This window comes from Salvelinus namaycush, chromosome 25 (assembly GCF_016432855.1).
Source record: "Salvelinus namaycush isolate Seneca chromosome 25, SaNama_1.0, whole genome shotgun sequence".
NCBI classification, from domain to species: Eukaryota; Metazoa; Chordata; class Actinopteri; order Salmoniformes; family Salmonidae; genus Salvelinus; species Salvelinus namaycush.
Window position 1 is genome coordinate 2,652,516 of NC_052331.1, and position 23,426 is coordinate 2,675,941.

Sequence of the window (23,426 nt, forward strand, 5' to 3'; positions counted from 1 at the left end):
CGTGCGGGCACATAATGGTCGCGGTGCATCACCCGAGTGGTTGCCACACATTGGTGGAGGATGAGGTGAGTTTCCCCCTTACTATGTAAAGTGCTTTGAGTGCCTTAGTTGGTAGAAAGGCACTATATAAATCCAATCTATTATTATTATTATTAATATGTAGAAGACTGTATGTTGTGTGTTGTATGGTTAATATTGTGTTGTGTTGTCTAGCCGAGGACTCCCATCCGTTCTGTGCCGTGTCCACTGAGCAGTTTTACTCCTGGAACATTGGGAAACGCAGGGCAGCGGAGGTAAAGATTGTTTGTTTGTGTTGTTGGCCGTGTGTTTGTTAGTCTGGCTGTGTACAACGTGTGTAAACATGTCAGAGTTCATTAGTGTTGTTTATATGTGTTTACACATGTGTTTACACATGACTCTGCATATTTTCTGCTTACCTCATGTCTCCCTGTCCAGTCGGATTCTTCTCTCTCTATTTTTGCCCCGTCATCATCCTCCTCTTTCATCTCTACAAAATACACACACACACACAAATGCTGCCTAGAGCCCCTGTAAACCCATTATCTATGGAGACAGTCTAGACGGGTTTTCTACTCTATTCTCTATCTGACAGTCAGTCTCTCAGACAGCAGTGTTCTATGCTGCCTGCCCCAGAGCCCAGAGCTCAGACTTATTCTACCCAGGAACACAGTATGATGATTATGAGTGTGTGGCAATGGTCCACCCGAGGCTTACTACTGACTCTGTCATGGTAACTCATATCTCCTATGAACTCATAAAGGAGGTTCAGAGGGAGTAATGCCCGAAGACACCCTGGAGAGGGCTGGCTCTGTGCTCTCTGGCTAGAATCCAATTTGTTAAAATCCTCTGTTTAGTCCATATCAACAGACTCCATGTGATTAATATGCTCAATAATATTTGAGTGACAGCTGCTGAAAGAGAATAAAGGGAGATTTCTGAGAATTGTGAGGAATCAGAGCTGTCCTCCCGTCTATTAATTGTATTGTACTATGTCTTCTGACCCATGATTTACATTGTGATCGTCATTAATAAAGACATTAGGACAGAAAAAAGGATTCTGAGCCATCTCCATTATAATGTGCAAGGTGTGTTGACTGGTTTGTATTTAGTATGTATATAGACGTAACTGCCAAAATAAAGGAAACGCCAACATGAAGGGTCTTAATAGGACGTTGGGCCACCACAAACCAGAACAGCTTCAATGCACCTGGGCATAGATTCTACAAGTGTCTGGAACTCTGTTGGAGTGATGTGACACCATTCTTCCTCGAAATTCCATAGTTTGGTGTTTTATTTGGTGGAAAACTCTCTCGGGCACCGCTCCAGAATCTCCCATAAGTGTTCAATTGGGTTGATATCTATTGACTTTACATTGTTTTCATGCTCATCCAACCATTCAGTGACCACTTGTACCCTGTGAACGGGGGGCATTGTCATCCTATGGGAGCATAGCCATGGTAGCCATAATAATGGCCTTCTCAGCATTTTTATACATGACCCTAAGCATTATGGGATGTTAATTGCATAATTAACCCAGGAACCACACCTGTGTGGAAGCACCTGCTTTCAATATCCTTTGTATCCCTCATTTACACAAGTGTTTCCATTATTTTGGCGAGTACCTGTGTGTTGACTTGAGTGCACTTGGAATTAAGTTGATATGGTTGTCTCACTGTAGCTCCAGCGTGCGGTGGCAGTGAAGCGTGTGGTCCAGGATGTATTGGAGCGCTGCCCCCGCCTGCAGGCCCTCACTCCCCCTAAGACCAAAGAGGTGGTCCAGTGGTGCTGACAGAGGGACTACACACCCCCGGACCCCGAGCCCCTACGCAGCAGCAGGCCTGACGAAGGGACCATAGAAGACATCCTCACACAGATAGACAACGAACCAGGTAGAGTGTGGGTGGGTGGGGGGGGGTGAGGTGAAGAGGGTTGTTGTTGTGTGTAGGCGTGTGTGTGAGAGAAAGAGAGATTTTATGATTTTTAGAAGAGTGCATGTGCATGCCACTCTAACTCTATTATGAGGCATTTTGTAACCTTTTTCAATAGTCAATGTACTGTGTTATTAGTGCTAGTATGCAGGCCTGCCTGGTATTCACAGGCAGTCCTCATTAATTCTGTCCATTGTTCCTGTTCCTGCGTGGAGGAGAAAGGAGGCCTCTAGCCTGATGAGTCACACACCAGGCTGAGAGCCCAAACAGCCAAGCTCTGTTCTGCCAGGCTTTGCTCTGATCGCTATGGCCCAAATGCACACTCTCTTTTGCTCTCTCTTTTTCAATACACTCTCTCTACCTCACTCACTCTCACTGTCTTTCTCTGCATGTCTAAATACAAAGTTCGGAACAGATACAATACAAATACAAAGTTCGGAACAAACCTGTTTAAAAGCTCTCGCCTGTTTAAAGCTCTCACCTGTTAGCCTATTTTCTGAAGATTATTTTCAAGATGTAATTAATATAAAGAGCAAGGAAGTCTTTATTTGCGGTACCCCAAAGTTGTTTATTTACATTTCTCTAAATTGTCCATTTATCTTGATTCAACCTCTGTCCTTCTACTCCTTCTATGGAGTACAGAGCAATATACACTGTGTACAAAATGACTGACCAGGTGAATCCAGGTGAAAGCTATGATCCCTTATTCAATCTGTGTAGATGAAGGGGAGGAGAATTTTTTTTTTTATCTGAGTGACAACAATTGAGACATGGATTGTGTATGTGTGCCGTTCAGAGGGTGAATGGGCAAGTGCCTTTGAACGGGGTATGGTAGTAGGTGCCAGGTACACCGGTTTGTGTCAAGAACTGCAACGCTGCTGGGTTTTTCACGCTCAACAGTTTCCCGTGTGTACAGTGCATTCGGAAATTATTCAGACCCCTTGACTTTTTCCACATTTTGTTATGCTACAGCCTTATTCAAAAATTTAATAAATTGTTTTTCCTCGTCAATCTTCATACAATACCCCATAATGACAAAGTGAAGACAGATTTTTTGAAATTGTAGCAAATGTATATATAATAAAAAAAATAATAAAAAAAAATACCTTATTTACATAAGTATTCAGACCCTTTTCTATAAGACTTGAAATTTTGCTCAGGTGCATCCTGTTTCCATTGCTCATCCTTAAGAAGTTTCTACAACTTGATCAGAGTCCACCTGTGGTAAATTTAATTGATTGGACATGATTTGGAAAGGCACACACCTGTCTATATAAGGTCCCACAGTTGACAGTGCATGTCAGAGCAAAATCCAAGCCATGATGTCGAAGCAATTGTCCGTAGAGCTCTGAGACAGGATTGTGTCGAGGCACATATCTGGGGAAGGGTACCAAAATATGTCCGCAGCATTGAACGTCCCCAAGAACACCTGTGGTCTCCATCATTTTTAAATGAAGCAGTTTGGAACCACCAAGACTCTTAGAGCAATCAGGTGAGGAGGGCCTCGTTCAGGGAGGTGACCAAGAACCCGATGTTTTGTACACTCAGTGTAGACGCTCGCACATTTCACAGCTCATTTCACCCCGCTGCTACTTTAGGCTGTAGATAGAGAACATTCGCGGTTATTGGAACCTTTGTGTGTGCGTTAACTTGTGTGTATACATCATTTTGTAGAGTGCCCCTCTACCCTGGGCAGCTGTGAGGAGTTGGTCCAACGGTTGGAGCAGCTGCAGACCCTGCTGAAGACTGAGCCAGAGGATGACGATGATGAAGTCCTAGACATCGTCAGTGTGACCCCACCCTCTCAGAAGTTAAAGGTCAAAGAAGAGGAACAGGAAACGGACCCCGAGCCCAAGTACTTCCTGGCCCCATGCCCCTCGGCCCAGTTCGTCAGCGACACAGCCCAACAGGTGAGGAGCTACAGTGCCTTGCAAAAGTATTCACCCCACTTGGCGTTTTTTCCTATTTTGTTGCATTACAACCTGTGATTTAAATTGATTTTTATTTGGATTTCATGTAATGGACATACACAAAATAGTCCAAATTGGTGAAGTGAAATGAAAAAAAGAACTTAAAAGAAAAATTACACCGGGAAGGTATGTAATACATATGTATTTGCTATGAAGCCCCTAAATAAGATCTGGTGCAACCAATTACCTTCAGAAGTCACATAATTTATTAAATAAAGTCCACATGTGTGCAATCTAAGTGTCACCTGTTCTGAAAGGCCCCAGAGTCTGCAACACCACTAAGCAAGTGGCACCACCAAGCAAGCGGCACCAATAAAACCAAGGAGCTCTCCAAACAGGTCAGGGATAAAGTTGTGGGGAAGTACAGATCAGGGTTGGGTTATAGAAAAATGTCCGAAACTTTGAACATCCCACGGAGCACCATTAAATCCATTATTCAAAAATGGGAAGAATATGGCACCACAACAAACCTGCCAAGAGAGGGCCGCCCACCAAAACTCATGGACCAGGCAAGGAGGGCATTAATCAGAGAGGCAACAAAGAGACCAAAGATAACCCTGAAAGAGCTGCAAAGCTCCACAGCGGAGATTGCAGTATCTGTCCACAGGACCACTTTAAGCCGTACACTCCACAGAGCTGGGCTTTACTGAAGTGGCCAGAAAAAAGCCATTGCTTAAAGAAAAAAATAAGCAAACACGTTTGGTGTTAACTTCTTATGGCTGCAAGGGCAGTATTGAGTAGCTTGGATGAAAGGTGCACAGAGGTGCCCAGAGTAAACGGCCTGCTCCTCAGTCATAGTTGCTAATATATGCATATTATTACTAGTATTGGATAGCAAACACTCTGAAGTTTCTAAAACTGTTTGAATTATGTCTGTGAGTATAACAGAACTCATATGGCAGGCAAAAACCTGAGATAAAATCCAAACGGGAAGTGGGAATTCTGAGGCTGGTCGATTTTCAACCAAGATCCTATTGAAATCACAGCGAGATATGGATGAGTTTGCACTTCCTACGGCTTCCACTAGATGTCAACAGTCTGTAGAACCTTGTCTGATGCCTCTACTGTGAAGGGGGTCCGAATGAGAGGGGAATTAGTCAGGTTTGCCATGACCTGACCATGCTTTGACCATGCGCGTTCACATGAGAGGGAGCTCTGTTCCATCGCTCATCTGAAGTCAATGTAATTCTCCAGTTGGAACGTTATTCAAGATTTATGTTAAAAACATTCTAAAGATTGATTCAATACATCGTTTGACATGTTTCTACTGACTGTTACGGAACTATTGTACATTTCGTCAGCTTTTAGTGAATGCGCTTTCTGACGTTGGATTTGTTTACCAAACACGCTAACAAAAATAGCTATTTGGACATAAATGATGGACATTACCGAACAAAACAAACATTTCTTGTGGGAGTCCTGGGAGTGCATTCCGACGAAGATCAGCAAAGGTAAGTGAAGATTTATAATGCTTTTTATGAGTTTTGTTGACTGCACAATTTGGCGGGTAACTGTATGGCTTGCTTTTGTGGCTGAACGCTGTTTTCAGATTATTGAATATTGTGTTTTGCCGTAAAGCTTTTTGAAATCTGACACAGCGGTTGCATTAAGAACAAGTGTATTTTTAATTCTATGTAAAACATGTATCTTTCATCAAAGTTTATGATGAGTATTTCTGTTATTTGACGTGGCTCTCTGCAATTTCTCCGGATATTTTGGAGGCATTTCTGAACATGGCGCCAAAGTAAACTGAGGTTTTTGGATATAAATATGAACTTAATCGAACAAGACATATATGTATTGTGTAACATGAAGTCCTATGAGTGTCATCTGATGAAGATCATCAAAGGTTAGTGATTCATTTTATCTCTATTTGTGCTTTTTGTGACTCCTCTCTTTGGCTGGAAAAATGGCTGAATTTTTCTGTGAGTTGGTGGGGACCTAACATAATCGTTTGTGGTGCTTTCGCTGAAAAGCCTATTTGAAATCGGACACTTTGGTGGGATTAAAAACAATATCACCTTTAAAATGGTATAAGATACATGTATCTTTGAGGAATTTTAATTATGAGATTTCTGTTGTTTGAATTTGGCGCCCTGCACTTTCACTGGCTGTTGTCATATCGATCCCGTTAACGGTATTGCAGCCATAAGAAGTTTTTAACCAAAAGGCAAGTGTGAGACTCCCCAAACATATGGAAGAAGGTACTCTGTTCAGATGAGACTAAAATGTAGCTTTTTATCCATCAAGGAAAACGCTATGTCCGGCGCAAACCCAACACCTCTCATCACCCCGAGAGCACCATGGGGATGTTTTTCATCAGGAGGGACTGGGAAACTGGTCAGAATTGAATGAATGATGGATGGCGCTAAATACAGGGAAATCCTTCAGGAAAACCTGTTTCAGTCTTCCAGAGATTTGAGACTTGGACGGAGGTTCACCTTCCAGCAGGACAATGAACCTTAGCATACTGCTAAAACAAAACTTGAGTGGTTTAAGGGGAAACATTTAAATGTGATGGAATGGCCTAGTCAAAGCCCAGACCTTAATCCAATTGAGAATCTGTGGTATGACTTAAAGATTGCTGCACACCAGCAGGAAGCCATCCAACTTAAAGGAGTTGGAGCGGTTTTGCCTTGAAGAATGGGCAAAAATCCCAGTGGCTCGATGTACCAAACTTATTGAGACATATCCCAAGAGACTTGCAGCTGTAATTGCTGCAAAAGGTGGCTCTACAAAGTATTGACTTTGGGGGGGGAGGGGGGGTGAATAGTTATGCACGCTCAGTTTTTTCAAAGTGGTAGGCATGTTTTGTAAATCAAATGATACAAACCCCCAAAAAATCAATTTTCATTCCAGGTTGTAAGGCAACAAAATAGGAAAATTGCCGAGGGAGGTGAATATTTTGCAAGGCACTGTGGTCAGCACCGACAAATAAGGGAGTTGGACGAAGTTGACCCTTACTTAGGATTGCACAACTTTGATCCTCCATGGCTGGCTTTCTTTCTTGCCATATAAGTATACCGATTTAGACCTTGGAGGAAAGCAAGTATGTGCACTTTGCAGTGAAATTCAATTCTCAGTGGACAATTTGCAGACTAGAGGTAGGCTATGAAAGTTGATAAGCTCCTAAAAATGGCCAGCTTTCACGGTGCTGTATTAAGATGCAAGAGGATTGTGGGACAAGGAAAAACCGGGAAAAAGAGTGTAAAAATATACACTCCTAGCATCAGCACAACTGTGTAAAGTATCTTGTCGTAACAGCATCTCCTAACTTTAAGTCTCCCTCTTTCTCTCTCCCTTCTCCCCTAACCCTCTCCTTTCTCCATCTCTCTTAGATTGGCGTGGCCTTTCAGCAGGTGGAGGTGGAGAAGAATGTTTTTGCTCCGGTGATCGAGGCCATGATTCTCAAGGTTAGTCCCTCCGGATGCCTCAAACACAACACAGCATAATGAACAACGAGAATGAAAGTCGGCCTCGCCTAAAGTTAGGCATCATTCACGAGATTGACAGATACATTTTTCCTGTGTCCCTCTGTGCACCAGTCTTTGTTCTTGTTCTGATATAAGATGTTCTGTGATGTTGTATAGATTGTAGGGTATGATAAGTGTTTCTGTCTTCGGTAGGCGACAGAGCAGTTTGCTAGTGACATCCTGAGAGAAGCTCTGGCTGGAGCCCACGTAAAATCCCACCAGAACAGGTGAGACACACTCATTTTCCTCCTTCACACTGAGCTGGTATACTAACCACTGAGAATGTATTATATTTGTCCCTATTAAATACACTATTAGGTCAATGAATATCTTCCTGATGTGTCCTCAGGACTCCCAGAGAGATCACAGCCATAAATATTCACCAGGCGTCCAGCAGCATCCCCACATGTGACTTCCTCACCAACACGCACATGGGCTACCTGACCAAGGAGGACTGATTACACACAACCTTATACACAACCTAACAAAGAACAACGGCCACCCAGACTGAGAGAGATACACGCACACTGGCTACTAGGGCTGGGTATTACCAGGGACCTCACGATACATTATTATCACGATACTTACGCGCCGATACGATATGTATTGCAATTCTCACAATTCTATATGTATTGCAATTCAATACTGTGATTTCATTGCGATTTGATGTTCCAAACATATTGCTCACCATATGTCTGCTACCGAGGGACAAGAGAGAGCCACGAGAAAGAGTTTTTATCATGGTTAATAAAAGTGATGAAAACAAATTGGCTCCCTATTTAAAAAGAAAATGAAGAACAAACTCTGAAGGAGAAATGCTGTCGTTTTGGTGCAGGTACAGACAACTAGCGCCATAATAATATTGCGATATTGTCAAAACGATACGATATATCGTCAGAAATAATGTTCCATTATGTAACTCTATCGATATTTCCCCCATCACTACTGGCTACTCACACTCACACTAGCTGATAGGCGGGCAGTAAGAGATGCAGAACGAGCATATGGACCTGCCTCTGGGTTTAAACTGAACTGTCGGCCCGGCAGAAGAACTCTCTGACAGACATTGACCACAACAGAGAAACAGTCAGAGCGCAGCAGGAGTGCTCCGACCTCACCTGGAAGACCATCTCACCAACCAACATTTTAAACCATTAGTCAGCTACTTTTCATATCTCAGTATCATAAAGTAGAATCAAGGGAAAACACAGACAACACCAAACGCCTGGGTGGAATTCAGGACTCCACAACCTTCTGAACATTAAGATACGACATAATCTCTAAAACCCTTATCAGAGTCCAAAACGTGTACGTTTCCTCCAGCGGTTCTAGAATATTGGACCGTTGGCTTTCATCATTTTCGAATTCTCAGCGCTGCTCGGGCTATCGCTCCAACCGTCGCCACATTCAAATGAATAGCGGGAGCCGTGTTGGTTGGGAATTTTGGGGGAGGTGCGCAGTCAGGCTGTGCATCCCCTGCGGTCGGTGGTCGTGGATCCAGATGTGTCACAGTGGGCCGCAGGACTATCGCGTCTCTGCGTCTGTGGACTCTGAATTAGCTTTATTTTGTTATGGGGTCCCCAATCCCCTGACATTTTAGTGATTAAAAAATGGAGTCCCCGTTGAAAAAGTCGGAATACCGTTGCTTTACTCTATATGATGACAGATCAGTATACCTGTTCGACTCAATAAACAGTATTTATGTAACGCTGTGCCCTACTGAATGCGACCCCGGGGATCCATCATAACATACCTGGCATAGCCGTCTCTTTCATAATCTGTTTTAGTTTGTATAACTGGTTTACCTGACAGTCAGACTAATGTACTGTATCCACTGACTTAATCACAGCTGGGCTCAGTCTGGTCCCTTTAAACCACCACAACAATGTGAGATAAAGGTTGTATTGAACATTGTGGGTCTTAAACATTGTCGAATGCTTCAAAATAGATGTCTATGGGACAGTGTGTCTGGTGTCCTCTCTCTCGCCTTGTAACGGGGTTATGTTTGAATTAAATGGTTGAATTCTTCTCTCAAATGGCCACAACAATGCACGCCACTAGGCCAAATATGTGCTTTGAGTGGAACTAAACACATGTAGGCTATGCTCGTTTGTTAACGCCATCCGCTCTAGAATTTGCTCACTGGTGAAGGTTACTTTGAAACTGTACCCTATAACTCAAGAAGATGTAAAATGCATATCCTCATGAAACTCCGTCGAGATCAAATGGTCGGGATGCAAATGCTGCATGGACGTTTCACCAGTAAAACTTGAAGAATTATAATTCACGATCGACAGTGAGAAATGCACAAGGGAGGTTCTCTACGAGTGGAGCAGAGGCTGTGTAAAGTAGAGAATTCTGCACGTGCGCAGAAGCTTCGGGACCTTTAGCTGTCATGAAGAAAGATCCAGAAAAGTCAGATCCGCAGCCTCGGCCATTAAAGTATTGTCTGTCTGACAGTCACAGGGGGTAGAGTAAGTGGCTTACAGACCTACTGTGCATCAGACCAGACGATGACCCCCCCAATAACAGTCTTAATACCATTGTACTCTTCTGGGAACAGTGTTCTTTTCATTCAGTCAATTCAAGAGATTCATTCATTTAGAAATCAGAATGCAATTGGTTCAATTCTTTTCCATGAGGGATTTTAGAATCACAGATTATATATATATATATATTTGTCCTGAATTGACTGAGTTGAAATGGAACAGGGCCCAATCCCGACTGTTGTGTTTGTGTCTAGACTGTTCTCAAGTGTCACATATCAGCCTGATCACAGATCTGTGTGTGTCTTTCAGCCGACTAAGCATGTATGCAATGACAACAAGAGCCAGAGGAGTCGAGCTTAACATGCACATACAGATCTGGGACCAGGCTAGATCGATATGTGTCAATGAAGGAGTGCTACCATTTGGAAGTGTTGGACAGTAGGGATGGAGGGGCCACACATTCATCTGTGTGAGTCCCAAGATGAACGTGTTTTTTACTCGGTCCACTCCCCTCTGGAGTGGGGTTGACTTTCAATTGTTGGTGAAGTGCATTTGTCATGTTATGTTTTCGATACAGTATGTATGTCCCTACCACTATGACTGTGTATTTGTGTACATTGTGTGTATGACTGTATGACTCCAGTTTTTTTGTTTGTTCACTTCATATCAAGCCCCGCTACCAGCAAAGTCATTACTATGGTGTGTTAGAATATGTGTTTGCGTGCGTTATTTATGTGTTTGTGTTAGTGTGCGTTGGGGGTAAATGTGGTGTGAATATGGGTGTACTGTATGTACCTGTATACGAGAGTGGGAGAAAGTTAAGGTGAATTCATGAAAATATCTTTGAATATGATGCATTTTTGGATGTTGTGTGTGTACATGGTTGTTGGTGGACATTCAGCTTGTGTAGGAGTGAAGGTGGTAGGTGTTATGTTTCAGTATGAATCTGGTAAGTGTGTGGCGTGCTCACTCTAAACTGAGTGGTCACCTTGCCTGTTTGACCAAACTTTATGTATTGTAGAAATAATATCCAATTGACCATTATATTTTCATTTTCCAGTGCACACCAAAAAATATGATCGATATTCTTGTATTAAAATGGACAACTTGTTTATAAAACTGTGGTTGTGTTTTTGAAGTGACTTTGAAGTGACTTGTTATCCCCCCTCCGCCCCCAGGATGCCCTTTCCCGGTTCCCCCACCCCCTCTTCCTCCCTCTATCTCTCTCTCTCTCTCTGACAGCTTCTTCACACTTTTCAAAGAAATACAGTCAGCTACTCATATTACTCAAATGTGAACTTGCCTACTTGCTACATCTCGCCCGCCACCTCTGGAAGTAGAGCACGACACTCGTCCGACCGTTGCCCCCCTTGAAGTAGGCCAGTGTAAATTGCTTCTTTGAGCCAACATTCCTACAGTATAAATGGTAATAGCAGAGCGATGTTTTTGAAGCAGCTGAAATGCATTGACATTTTTAGCTGAAATTGCAGTAACAGCCCGTTCCATTAATTTTCTAAAAATAATCATATTTAGCAGATGCTTTAATCCAAAGTTACTTCCAGCTATGCATGCATATGATATCATACGGTTGGCCCCAGTTGGAATCAGACTCATAGCCCTTGGCGCTGCAAGTGCCATGCTCTACGAACTGGGCCACATTTTCTCCACCTCTCCCTCTCTCCTTTTAGCACAGCCTGTGTGATAGGGCTACAGTAGATTTGGAGAGATTACAGGGTGCTGGACTGAGGAGGCTTTGGTGGGATGGTAGGATCAGATGGCAGTAATTTACATTCTCAGTGTGGCTCAACTCCCATGCCTCGCTCCCTTTTCCTATCCGAAAGGATGGCAAATGACATATAAGAGGGATGAGAAAGGATCTGGTTCATTGAGGGATTAAACTCTTAAGTAGTGGCCTTCTTTGACCCTCGGATATCACTATTCCAGAAGCCAGAAACACAAAGCCGCAGATCACTGACAGAGCCCACATTTTTTTTGATATCTAGGCAGGGATAGAGACAGCCAGGTTTCCAGGTACTAGCCAGAATGACCCGACATGCAAACATCAGAGAGAGCCATGTTTGTCAACAGATGCTTCCTGTTAACATATTCTGTGATGGTATCAGAGCTGTGTGACATGCGTTACATAATATGGTCATGTTCAGCATCACATTTGTTCCAATAGTGTTTTGCTCATTACTCTTAGATCAGGTTAATGTTAGTTAACTATACATTTTGGTCAGGTTGCTGTAAGGTTAGATTCTTTATTTAACTAGGCAAGTCAGTTAAGAACACATTCTTATCCACAATGACAGCCTAGGAACAGTGGGTTAACTGCCTTGTTCAGGGGCAGAACGACAGATTTTTACCTTGTCAGCTCAGGGATTCGATCTAGTAACCTTTCGGTTATTGGCCCAACGCTCTAACCACTAGACTACCTGCCGCCCCAGATTAGATTAGGTTTCTGTACGATTCGGTTACTGTAAGGTTAGGGCTGGGATAAAGGGACTGATCTGAAAAAGGGGTTATGCATCTGATCCTGTTGACCTTGTGTATAATTTCCAACAGGCTCCATTCAACTAATAGATTGAAAAAACCGGTACAGAATTGAGTGCAAGTCATAGAATGTGCTGTAGTATTATGTGTTGTGTTGTTGTTTCATTCTGTGGATCATGTTGATGGACCAGGGAAGTGAGTCATTATTGCTTCCGATTTAGTTGCTGTGAGCATAGATTTTGTCATGAACTGCTTGTGCATGCAAAACCACCACACATACCCCATGGTGCTCCTCCACTGTTGAAAGATGTTACATAAAAGGGGAACAAAGAGAACATGGTGTGCCACTCGAGGGCTCCCGAGTGGCGCAGCGGTCTAAGGCACTGCATCGCAGTGCTAGAGGTGTCACTACAGACCCTGGTTCAATCCTGGGCTGTATTGCAACCGGCCTTGATTGGGAGTCCCATAGGGTGGCGCATAATTGGCCCAGTGTCGTCCGGTTAGGGGAGGGTTTGGGCGGGGGTAGGCCGTCATTGTAAATAATGATTTGTTCTTAACTGACTTGCCATGTTAAGTAAATGACCATTTTTTAAATCATCATCACACTTATGGAGATGCAGGCCGCTCTCTCTCAGCTTGTTCCCTCAGGTTCAGCTCCATCACATCAGATGAACAGATCAAAGGTGCTATAGCACACACGTCACAATGTGTCCAACCAGCTCATGTTCACCCTGTTGGATATCGGTTCACTATCTCAAGAATGAATCTGGTTTGTATTCATAAAGCATCTCCTGAGTAGGAGTGCTGATCTGATCTGTTTTGCCTTTCTGATCGTGATGACTAATATTATATGGGGGGATCCCAGATCAGCACTCCAAATCTGAGACGCTTTATGAATACGGGTCCTGATCAAAGAAAACAGTTCATCGTGTCGATACAGTAGATGTCATATAAGATGGGTGTAGCAGAAACATCGACATCAATTAGACGAACAGGAGTTAAGAACCTAACATTCTTTTATTGTAATATACTGTACATTATATCATATTTAACTTTTTATTTTCTGAAGCAGATTTACAAAATGAACGTATACACCAGATATAACTATTTTCTCAAAATAGTTACCGACCAGTAATTGAATAGAAATGAAAGAAATACAATTTTTTGTTTCCGTTAACAAAAGACTAGCAAAGATCAACACACTTTCGGGACAAAGTGTAGTTTGAGCATACATTTCTTGTCATTTCAATAGATCCAACAGTATGTACAAAAATGATTTATTAACTTAAATCATTCCAACTCAACAGGTGCACACACATACACACAAACATACCTGTACATACAGTACACACAAACACACATTACAGAGCAGCCGTGTTGTCTTGGAGTGTCTAACGGCAAAAAAGCTTGATTTCAAACTAGTTTGTTTCATGCAAATTACATTTTCACAGCAATAGAACAGAATTGTAAAATGATTTATCTTGTTTTATGACATCTAGTTTCTCATTCACTCTTGTCTCTGATTTACTATACTGGACGGTAAGCTGACTTTTCCTTTCTGGTTACATTAAGAAGATGTACATTCCCTTGCATAGATGTTGTTATAGTGTGGAATGGACAGAGAACATTCCCTAATTGGTTCTTTGGACTCCCCGTAACCTAGTAGCAGGATTTGGAGAGTCTGTCATATGTTGAAGATCCTGGATCTGCTTTGAAACACTGCAGAGGGGTTGGGAGAGATCTTAGTCCTAACCAACTGCTCCTGCAAAAATACAAACAACACATGGGTTAATCAAAGATGACCACAAGCAATGCAGGTCTTGCGCTGTTCAGATAGGATATGTGACATACACTCAGAGGCCAGTTTATTAGGTACACCACCCTGTTCACGAAAATGGTTCGCTCGTACAGACAGTGAGTCATGTGGCCATGGCTTGCCATATAAAGCAGGCAGACAGGTATAGAGGCATTCAGTTACTGTCCGATTGAACATTAGAATAGGCCAAACGAATTACTTAAGCGACTTTGAGCGTGGTATGATCGTCGGTGACAGGCGCGCCGGTTCCAGTATCTCAGAAACGGCCGGCCTCCTGGGCTTTTCCTGCACGACAGTGTCTAGGGTTTACAGAGAACGGGGCGACCAACAAAACACATCCAGTCAGCGGCAGTCCTGTGGACGAAACCAGCTCGTTGACGGGAGAGGTTGAAGGAGAATGTGAAGAAACGTGCAAGCTAACAGGCGGGCCACCGACAGGCAAATAATGACGCATTACAACAGTGGTGTGCAGAACGGCATCTCGGAACGCACAACTCTTTGGTTCTTGTCATGGATGGGCTATTGCAGCAGACGACCACACCGGGTTCCACCCCTGTTAGCTAAAATCAAGAAGAAGCGGCTCCAGTGGGCACGCGATCACCAACACTGGACAATTGAGGAGTGGAAAAACATTGCCTGGTCCAACGAATCCCAGTTCCTGTTGCGTTAGGCTGATGGCAGAGCCAGGATTTGCCGTAAACAGCATGACTCCATGGACCCATCCTGCCTGGTGTCAACGGTACAGGCTGGTCGTGGTGGTGTAATTGTGTGCGGAATGTTTTCCTGGCACACGTTAGGTCCCTTGATACCAATTGAGCAATTTTTGAACGCCACACCTTGTAAAATCCACCCCCGAACAATTCAGGCTGTTCTGGAGGCAAAGGGGGGTCCGACCGGTACTAGATGGGTGTACCAAATAAACTGGGCACTGATTGTATGATAATATGAGAGGTGACTTGTTTGGTTGTGCAGTCATAGTGCATCAGCCTTCCTGTCAGTGGACTGGTAGACATAATTAATCACAGCAAATGCTACTGATGCTACTTTCTGAAAGAACGTCCAGCCGGAACCTACATGAAAGGTACAATGGCCAAACGGAAGGTTTGTTTGGCAGAGTCGTAGTCTCAGTGGCAGTCTCTTCAGCCAATGAAAAATAGGATATGACTACTACTGTATTTGCTGGATGTGAGGCTGTGTCTGTACGGGAAATTTGTCAAACTGCAGCTTCGAAAAAAGTGTGTGTGTGCTTCAGTCTGTTTGCATATGTGTTTGTGTATCTGTGTGTATGTTCACCTCCTCCCACACACACTCTTTTCCACTCAGTACAGCAGCCAGGTCTGCCTCTCTCCTAAATGAGATTCACGCTGAAATGACTGCAAGCCACTGCATCGCCATCACACTGGCAAAATGGCAAATAATCCATTATTGCTCTCTCTTCCTCTCACCCTTTCCATCCCTCACTCTCTGTTTTTTTCTTTCTCCCTCCCTCCCTTGATATAACCCTGCTGGTTTGGCTCATGACAGTGGCTGTAGTCAGACACATCGTGGGAAAAGGGGAAAGTTCCAATTCAACCGAACAGGGAGACAGGAAAGAGAGAGAAAAAAGAGGAGCGGGACTGGAGGGAGGGTGAAAGGAGAGATGATGAGAGTGAGGAAAGGGGTGCAAAGGGAGGTGATTTGCAGGATGCTTTGTGTCTGCACAGTTTGATCCTCTCTTTATGCAGCCCATTGTAAACCACATCCTCATTTCTCCCCTGTTTATCTGTTTCGGTACAAAGTGGGAAAAAACTCTTTATATCACATTCAAAAGCTCAGGCAATGTTCTCCACCAGTGCTAAAAACAAGATTCTTAATGTCTCATGGGAGAAAACACTCTCAGTAGCGTTGATGGAACTACAGAATTGTATGTCTAAGTGTTTACCAGAAACATTCAGGGAGCACTCAAAGCTTGCATGTGTTTCAGAAAGAAATGGCTTGTAGCCTCTTTCTTAACTGTGAGGGTACTGCTAATTTGAAAAAATATATAAATATATTTTTAATCACTCACTCCCTCTCATAACCAAGTTTATTGATTTTGGTAACAAAAGCATAATGAGGGGTACAGTATTCATTCCCTTGATGGATGGGTGAATGCTATGAAAACGGATCAACTTCTCAGAGGTTTATCAGCACACACTGTGATGGTACTAACTGCTCACTACCTGTGTGCATGGGTCTGTGCACTATGCTCCAGTGTTGCCCGCATCCCCGGGTAATTGTTACACAGCTGTGCTTTGGTCTATCCATGACCTTGATGAGTCAATGAAAAATGTTTCCATTGTCTCATCATGTCGATGGACAATACCCTGAGTGCTGTGTGTGTGTGTGTGTGTGTGTGTGTGTGTGTGCGTGCGTGCGTGCGAAGTGCTTGGTCAGAGAGCTTAGTGGGTTGGGGTGTCAATAATGACTTGGCAGTGTGTGGGGGCTGGGACTGGACTGGACTGTTTAATATAGATCCAATGGCAGATTGCTCGGTGACCGATCAAAACGATGGAGCACTAGGTTGTTGTTTGGGGTTAGAGGGGAGGTATTACTGAAGTAGAAGTTGATTGATGGGTTAGGGGGTGTACAGAGAGAGGGTCCAATATGATGACCATAGCCTGTAGTTGGTAACAGCTCTTACATAGTAGCCTACTGTAGTGTTGTACCTTTCCCTGCATGCACCCTGAACACACACATCTCACCCTGGTTTTTGGGCCATGGTTATTAATAGACCATGACCTACAGATGACATATCTCATATTAAATCCTGTGGCCTGTCAAACACTGTTGGACTGGCCTTCTACAACACAGCCGCGTAGGCACAGGTCCACCCAATCAGATTGAACAGAAAAACAAGTGTTATTTTATTTTTTATGCTCTCTACTTGTCAAGTGTTCCAAACGGGACATTATTTGTCTTTTTCCCTAAACGTGCAAACGCCATCAGATAGAATGAATAGCAAGAGGTGCACTGGAACGACATTCAGATGAACTGGAATGACATTCAGTCTCATGGGATGGGTGGCCAACAATAACTAACTGAAAGCCACACCCCCCACAACTATGACCGCGTTGAGGCATATGTCACTGTGCTTGTACGGCTATATGCACCATGCCACTGCCCACGTAGCGAATAAAACATAATTCAGTACCTTTATCGCAGTCAACACACCTAGCTTGTAGCTTTAATTAGCATTAAAACAGCAACATTTTCTCTCAGCCTCATGGCAAAATGTGGAGAACAGCATGAGATTAGCAATAAAACTGCAAATGTTTCTCTTTGCCCCATGGCAAAATATGTAAAATTGCAGGACATTAGCTTTAAAACAGCAACATTTTCTCTCAGCCTCATGTCAAAATGTGGAGAACAGCATGAGATTAGCTATAAAACTGCAAATGTTTCTCTTTGCCCCATGGCAAAATGTGTAGAATTGCAGGGAGTTAGCTGTTTTCTGCAGGCCCATCCACCCCAAACATTTTTGGCTACGCTACTGCTGCAACAGAACGACTATACACTAAAACATGTTCTCCCACGTGATTGGCCCAAAATATGTTTATTTCAACTTGTTATTAAATTGACAACTGAAACATTCCTAGCAAGCAGTGTGCAGGAGTTTCTTCTTTCTCTAATCTCTCTGGCATAGATGACGAGTGAAAGCGGAAAAACCCGTTCTCCCCTACTCTCCGCTGGCAGATGGCGCAGAGGAGCGTGGGCGGGGGGGGGGGGGCACTAAACCTCTGGAGATTCCCCAAAGAGTTCCACTCCCTGTCACGCTAGGATCAAAACAGGAGAAGAGTTCTAGTACTGCTCTTTCTCTCTCTGTCTATGTGTATTTCAGTCTCTGTCCGTCCCCCCACTCCCTCCCTGCCTCCCTCTCTCCACACCTGAACCCACTTTGACACACCATCTCAGTGATTGAGTCTCCACATCCAATTGACCAGATGTCTGAATTAGAGGTCGACCGATTTATCGGAATGGTCGATTAATTAGGGCCGATTTCAAGTTTTCAAAACAATCGGAAATCGGTAATTTTGGAGACCGATTTGGCAGATTTTTTTTTACACCTTTATTTAATCTTTATTTAACTAGGCAAGTCAGTTAAGAACACATTCTTATTTTCAATGACGGCCTAGGAACAGTGGGTTAACTGCCTCGTTCAGGGGCAGAACGACAGATTTTTACCTTGTCAGTTCGGGGGATTCAATCTTGCAACCTTACAGTTAACTAGTCCAACGCTCTAACCACCTGATTACATTGCACTCCACGAGGAGCCCGCCTGTTACACGAATGCAGTAGAAGCCAAGGTAAGTTGCTAGCTAGCATTAAACGTATCTTATAAAAAAACAATCAATCAATCATAATCACTAGTTAACTACACATGGTTGATGATATTACTAGTTTATCTAGCGTGTCCTGCGTTGCATATAATCGATGCGGTGCGTATCGTTGCTCCAACGTGTACCTAACCATAAATATCAATGCCTTTCTTAAAGTCAATACACAGAAGTATATATTTTTAAACCTGCATATTTAGCTAAAAGAAATCCAGGTTAGCAGGCAATATTAACCAGGTAAAATTCTGTCACTTCTCTTGCGTTCATTGCACGCAGAGTCAGGGGATATGCAACAGTTTGGGCCGCCTGGCTCATTGCAAACTAATTTGCCAGGATTTTACGTAATTATGACATAACATTGAAGGTTGTGCAATGTAACAGGAATATTTAGACTTATGGATGCCACCCGTTAGATAAAATACGGAACGGTTCCGTATTTCACTGAAAGAATAAACGTCTTGTTTTCGAGATGATAGTTTCCGAATTCGACCATATTAATGACCTAAGGCTCGTATTTCTGTGTGTTATTATGTTATAACTAAGTCTATGATTTGATAGAACAGTCTGACTGAGCGGTGGTAGGCAGCAGCAGGCTCGTAAGCATTCATTCAAACAGCACTTTCCTGCGTTTTGCCAGAAGCTCTTCGCTGTGCTTCAAGCCTATCAACTCCCGAGATTAGGCTGGTGTAACCGATGTGAAATGGCTAGCTAGTTAGCGGGGTGCGCGCTCATAGCGTTTCAAACGTCACTCGCTCTGAGACTTGGAGTAGTTATTCCCCTTCCTCTGCATGGGTAACGCTGCTTCGAGGGTGGCTGTTGTCGTTGTGTTCCTGGTTCGAGCCCAGGTAGGAGCGAGGAGAGGGACGGAAGCTATAATGTTACACTGGCAATACTAAAGTGCCTATAAGAACATCCAATAGTCAAAGGTTAATGAAATACAAATGGTATAGAAAGAAATAGTCCTATAATTCCTATAATAACTACAACCTAAAACTTCCTACCTGGGAATATTGAAGACTCATGTTAAAAGGAACCACCAGCTTTCATATGTTCTCATGTTCTGAGCAAGGAACTTAAACGTTAGCTTTCTTACATGGCACATATTGCACTTTTACTTTCTTCTCCAACACTTTGTTTTTGCATTATTTAAACCAAATTGAACATGTTTCATTATTTATTTGAGGCTAAATTGATTTTATTGATGTATTATATTAAGTTAAAATAAGTGTTTATTCAGTATTGTTGTAATTGTCATTATTACAAATACATTTAAAAAATCGTCCAATTAATCAGTATCGGCTTTTTTTGGTCCTCCAATAATCGGTATCGGCATCAGCGTTGAAAAATCATAATCGGTCGACCTCTAGTCTGAATATTATTGACCCTCTTTTCTCCTCATGTAATGCCTGCTCTAACCAGGTCAATGTCATAAGCCTGGCCGTTTTCGGGTGTTACATAATCATCTGAAACAGCTGGGTCACTTTGAGCAGATTTAGGACAGGACAGGATGCTGTATCACCTAATATATTCCCCTTGACTGCAATGTATTGAGAAAGACATTAGCTACTGTGACATTTTACCTTTCTGCAAAAACGTGTCAGGATGACCTTTTCAGGCTAATAATGGGCTGCTCTTAGAGATGCCTCAGCACCACTGGGAACACCGGGTGCCGAGCTGGAACAACAGCTATATCCCAAACCATACCTTTACCCTATATTCCCCATCCAGTGTCTATGTCTTTCAAGTGGCTTTACCTTTAGCCAGAAATAGTACTATCTAAGGAATAGGAAATCATCAGAGATGTATACAATGACTTCTATAGGACGAGATACTACCACTAAGACTTTGCTCACATCAAGGATTCGACCCATTTTAAATAACATTGAAAAACCCGGATTTGTGCCCTGAAACACACTGTGATACACAAAAAGTCCTCTAACCTCTCCCATGGTTCCTATAATGAGGTCAGGTCTCTCTGGCAGGCTGCTCTGCTGGAGGCCGGCGGTGGTGGTGATAGGGGTGGTAGTGGCAATGGAGTAGGGCTGGAGTGGGGTTACGGTGGAGGTGGGGGTGGGGGTCAGCAGGTCAGCAGTGGAGGTGCTGGGAGTATGGTCCCTCTGGTGAAGCTCTGTGTGTCTGAAAGCCTCCCCGCCTCCGTTGTAGGCGGCTTGGTAGCTGGTCTCATTAGGGAGGTGGGAGACCCCCGACCCGGGACTGGCATACGGGGCAGGGGGGCGTTGTTTTCTGGTGGTCTTGGCTGGTCTTGCCCCCGTCCACGGCCTGTACTCCTGTCTACAAGGAGGAGAGGATGGAAGGGTAAGAGAGAGCGCTCACGGGTCTGCAAAAGTATTTTTATTTTACAAACACTGCAAACGTTTTGTCCTTTAGCTTTTTGCTTTTATATTGTAGGCTATTTAACATAGAACATTTAGCAACTTCTGTATTGTTGTGTAAATCGAACCAACCAAATTATGAAGGAACCAATCAGAGAGCAAGGTAAGGCCTAATGACATAGGCTTATCATTGAATGGTAATGACATCGATTGGGGCTACAGCAGAGGGGGTAGAGTGGCTCAGGTGGGTTCTGTTAATGGGGCATACATTTTCAGCTTAGTGCATCTAGGGAATGAGGATGGTGGCATGCTGTCATCAATTTTTTTTTTTTTTTTTAAACAGTGTTATTAAACGTTAGCTGCAGCATCGGGTTATCATTACATCAGGATCTAAGGCAGAATAGCTTCAATTAATTTTTTTATGATGGATAAAAAAAAATGTTTTTAAGTGTGTCCAACATGGGGGGGTATAACAAGTGTGTGAGTTTATGAATAATTGAAAGCGTTTTTGCTGTGTTTCTACTTCAGCAGCAGCAGCAGCCGACTTTCCAGATTAAAGCTATTGATTATTTCTGTAGCGTGACATTTAATGTATCCAATTTCTTTCGCGCAAACACACACACACACATACACGGAACACAAAGACCTAGCCTGATAGCAGTTTCCGTTGAAAAAGGTATCACATGATTATGTATACTGCAGATTAGATTTGGGACAATGCCCCACTGTACACAATCCAACCAAATTATTTAACGAATTTCAGAGCGTGCATCATTAGCTAATAAATTAAAGCAAACTTGAAACAGACGAATGGAATCGTTAGGTTTGAGCGCAATGGGTTATCAATGTTTTTTTTAGTCAGTGAAGAGCTCCAGGTGCTGAAATGAAAGAAACAGCGGTTCTGAAAGGACATCGTTAGAGTGATGGAACCTACCTGTAAGAGCTTGTGGCTGTTACCGTCCCCTGCTCCCCCCACCTCTGTCTGCCCCGCTCCTCTCTCTCCCCCATGTCCCCTCTAGTCTGGCTCGCATTGGGGTTAATGTTTACGGGGCTATCCGAACCAACTTCACCCCCTTTTCCGCCATTGCTAATCCAGGGGAAATTCTCCTTCTTCGGAATAGGCCAGGGTTTGTAATCCTGCTTGTACTGGGTGACAGTGGAGAAAGGCACACCGGTTTGGTGGTAGTCTTCCTGGGGTTTGAAGTTGGCTTCCCTCCTGCCCCTCATTGACCTCTGGGTCCCCGGGGCATCTCCCAGTGTCTGGGGGGATCCGCGGTGTTCCGTGGTGGAATAGTTGTGCCTCAGAACCCGGTCCGTCGGTACCTGCCTGGTGACGGATTGTACCTCTTGGTCGGTGATTTCCGAGTAGTTCTGTATGGTCAGTGGCACTGAAAGATCGGATTTATCAAACTGGTTCCAGAACCGAGCCAGACAGCACACTCTGCTTATGCACGGCCAAGCCATGGCGATTTGGTTCGAATAAAAAAATAAAAATAGGCTAATCAAAGAAAAGGGGGAAAAAAGAAAAGAAAATAAGGAAAATTGAAAAAATATATATATATCAAACGTTAACTACATTCAGAAGTGCGGCCGTGTGTATGTGCCCATTCCTGCAAACCTTCGCCAGCGTGCTGTCTCCACGCCACCGCTCTGGAATGCCAAGATGGGAGCGGAGCCGCTCGTGAAGCTGTCATTGCACATTCTTCTCACGTGGTACCGAAGGCTTCGAGTTGATGCGGAGAAATCTATAGCAAATGATTCATCCGAAGTCCGACAGAGAGAAACGCTTTGCGATTGCTATTCAGGTCAAGTTATTCCATTACGAATTCAGCAAGAATATGCTATTCTCTCTCATTCCAAAACTGCATCAAACATAATGGGCCCATCATGCACAACCCTTTATTAGCCTAGTAATCAAACTCATGTAGCCTATGCTCTCTGAACATAAATCTGAAACTGACATTAGGCTCGAGGCTATATGGTCTAAACTTGAAGTATAAAAATAATCATTGAGAGGTCAATCACGTCATGGCCCTGACAAGGCTTTATAACTGAGTAATTGCAGTCATCTGCTTTTGTGTGAAACCCTCCACATGGCTGCCATGAGACAGCTCTTGCTCACGTTGCCTCTGGTCACCACAGGTAAATAAACTGTTGACTCCACACTCAAGTAGTTGTCATATTTTCCCAGATAAAAGCATTCGTGTATAAACCAGGGAAGCTTGAAGATCCAGTCAATTAACCAATTATACTAAACACAAATATAAACACAACATGCAACAATTTCAAAGATTTTGCCGAGTTACAGTTCATATAAGGAAATCAGTCAATTGAAATAAATTCATTAGGCCCTAATCTATGGATTTCACATGACTAGGCAGGGGCACAGCCATGGGTGAGCTTGGTAGGGTATAGGCCTATCCACTGGGGAGCCAGGCCCAGCCAATCAGAATACATTTTTCAAATCAAATCACATGTTATTTGTCACATGCACCAAATACACCGAATACAACATTTCACCTTACCGTGAAATGCTTAATTACGAGCC

General features: G+C 43.4%; 1 protein-coding gene across 1 annotated transcript in view; it reads left to right on the forward strand.

Moving 5' to 3' along the window:
• Window positions 1–10,994, forward strand: part of yeats2 (YEATS domain containing 2) — a 65,626-nt gene extending 54,632 nt beyond the window's left edge. Inside the window, exons 25-30 of the mRNA XM_038963578.1 lie at window positions 214–293; window positions 1,700–1,910; window positions 3,624–3,859; window positions 7,258–7,332; window positions 7,546–7,619; window positions 7,742–10,994. Of these exons, the coding sequence (XP_038819506.1) occupies window positions 214–293; window positions 1,700–1,810 (191 nt within the window). The 3' untranslated portion in view covers window positions 1,811–1,910; window positions 3,624–3,859; window positions 7,258–7,332; window positions 7,546–7,619; window positions 7,742–10,994. The remainder of the gene's footprint in view (window positions 1–213; window positions 294–1,699; window positions 1,911–3,623; window positions 3,860–7,257; window positions 7,333–7,545; window positions 7,620–7,741) is intronic.
• Window positions 10,995–23,426: the final 12,432 nt, after the last annotated feature.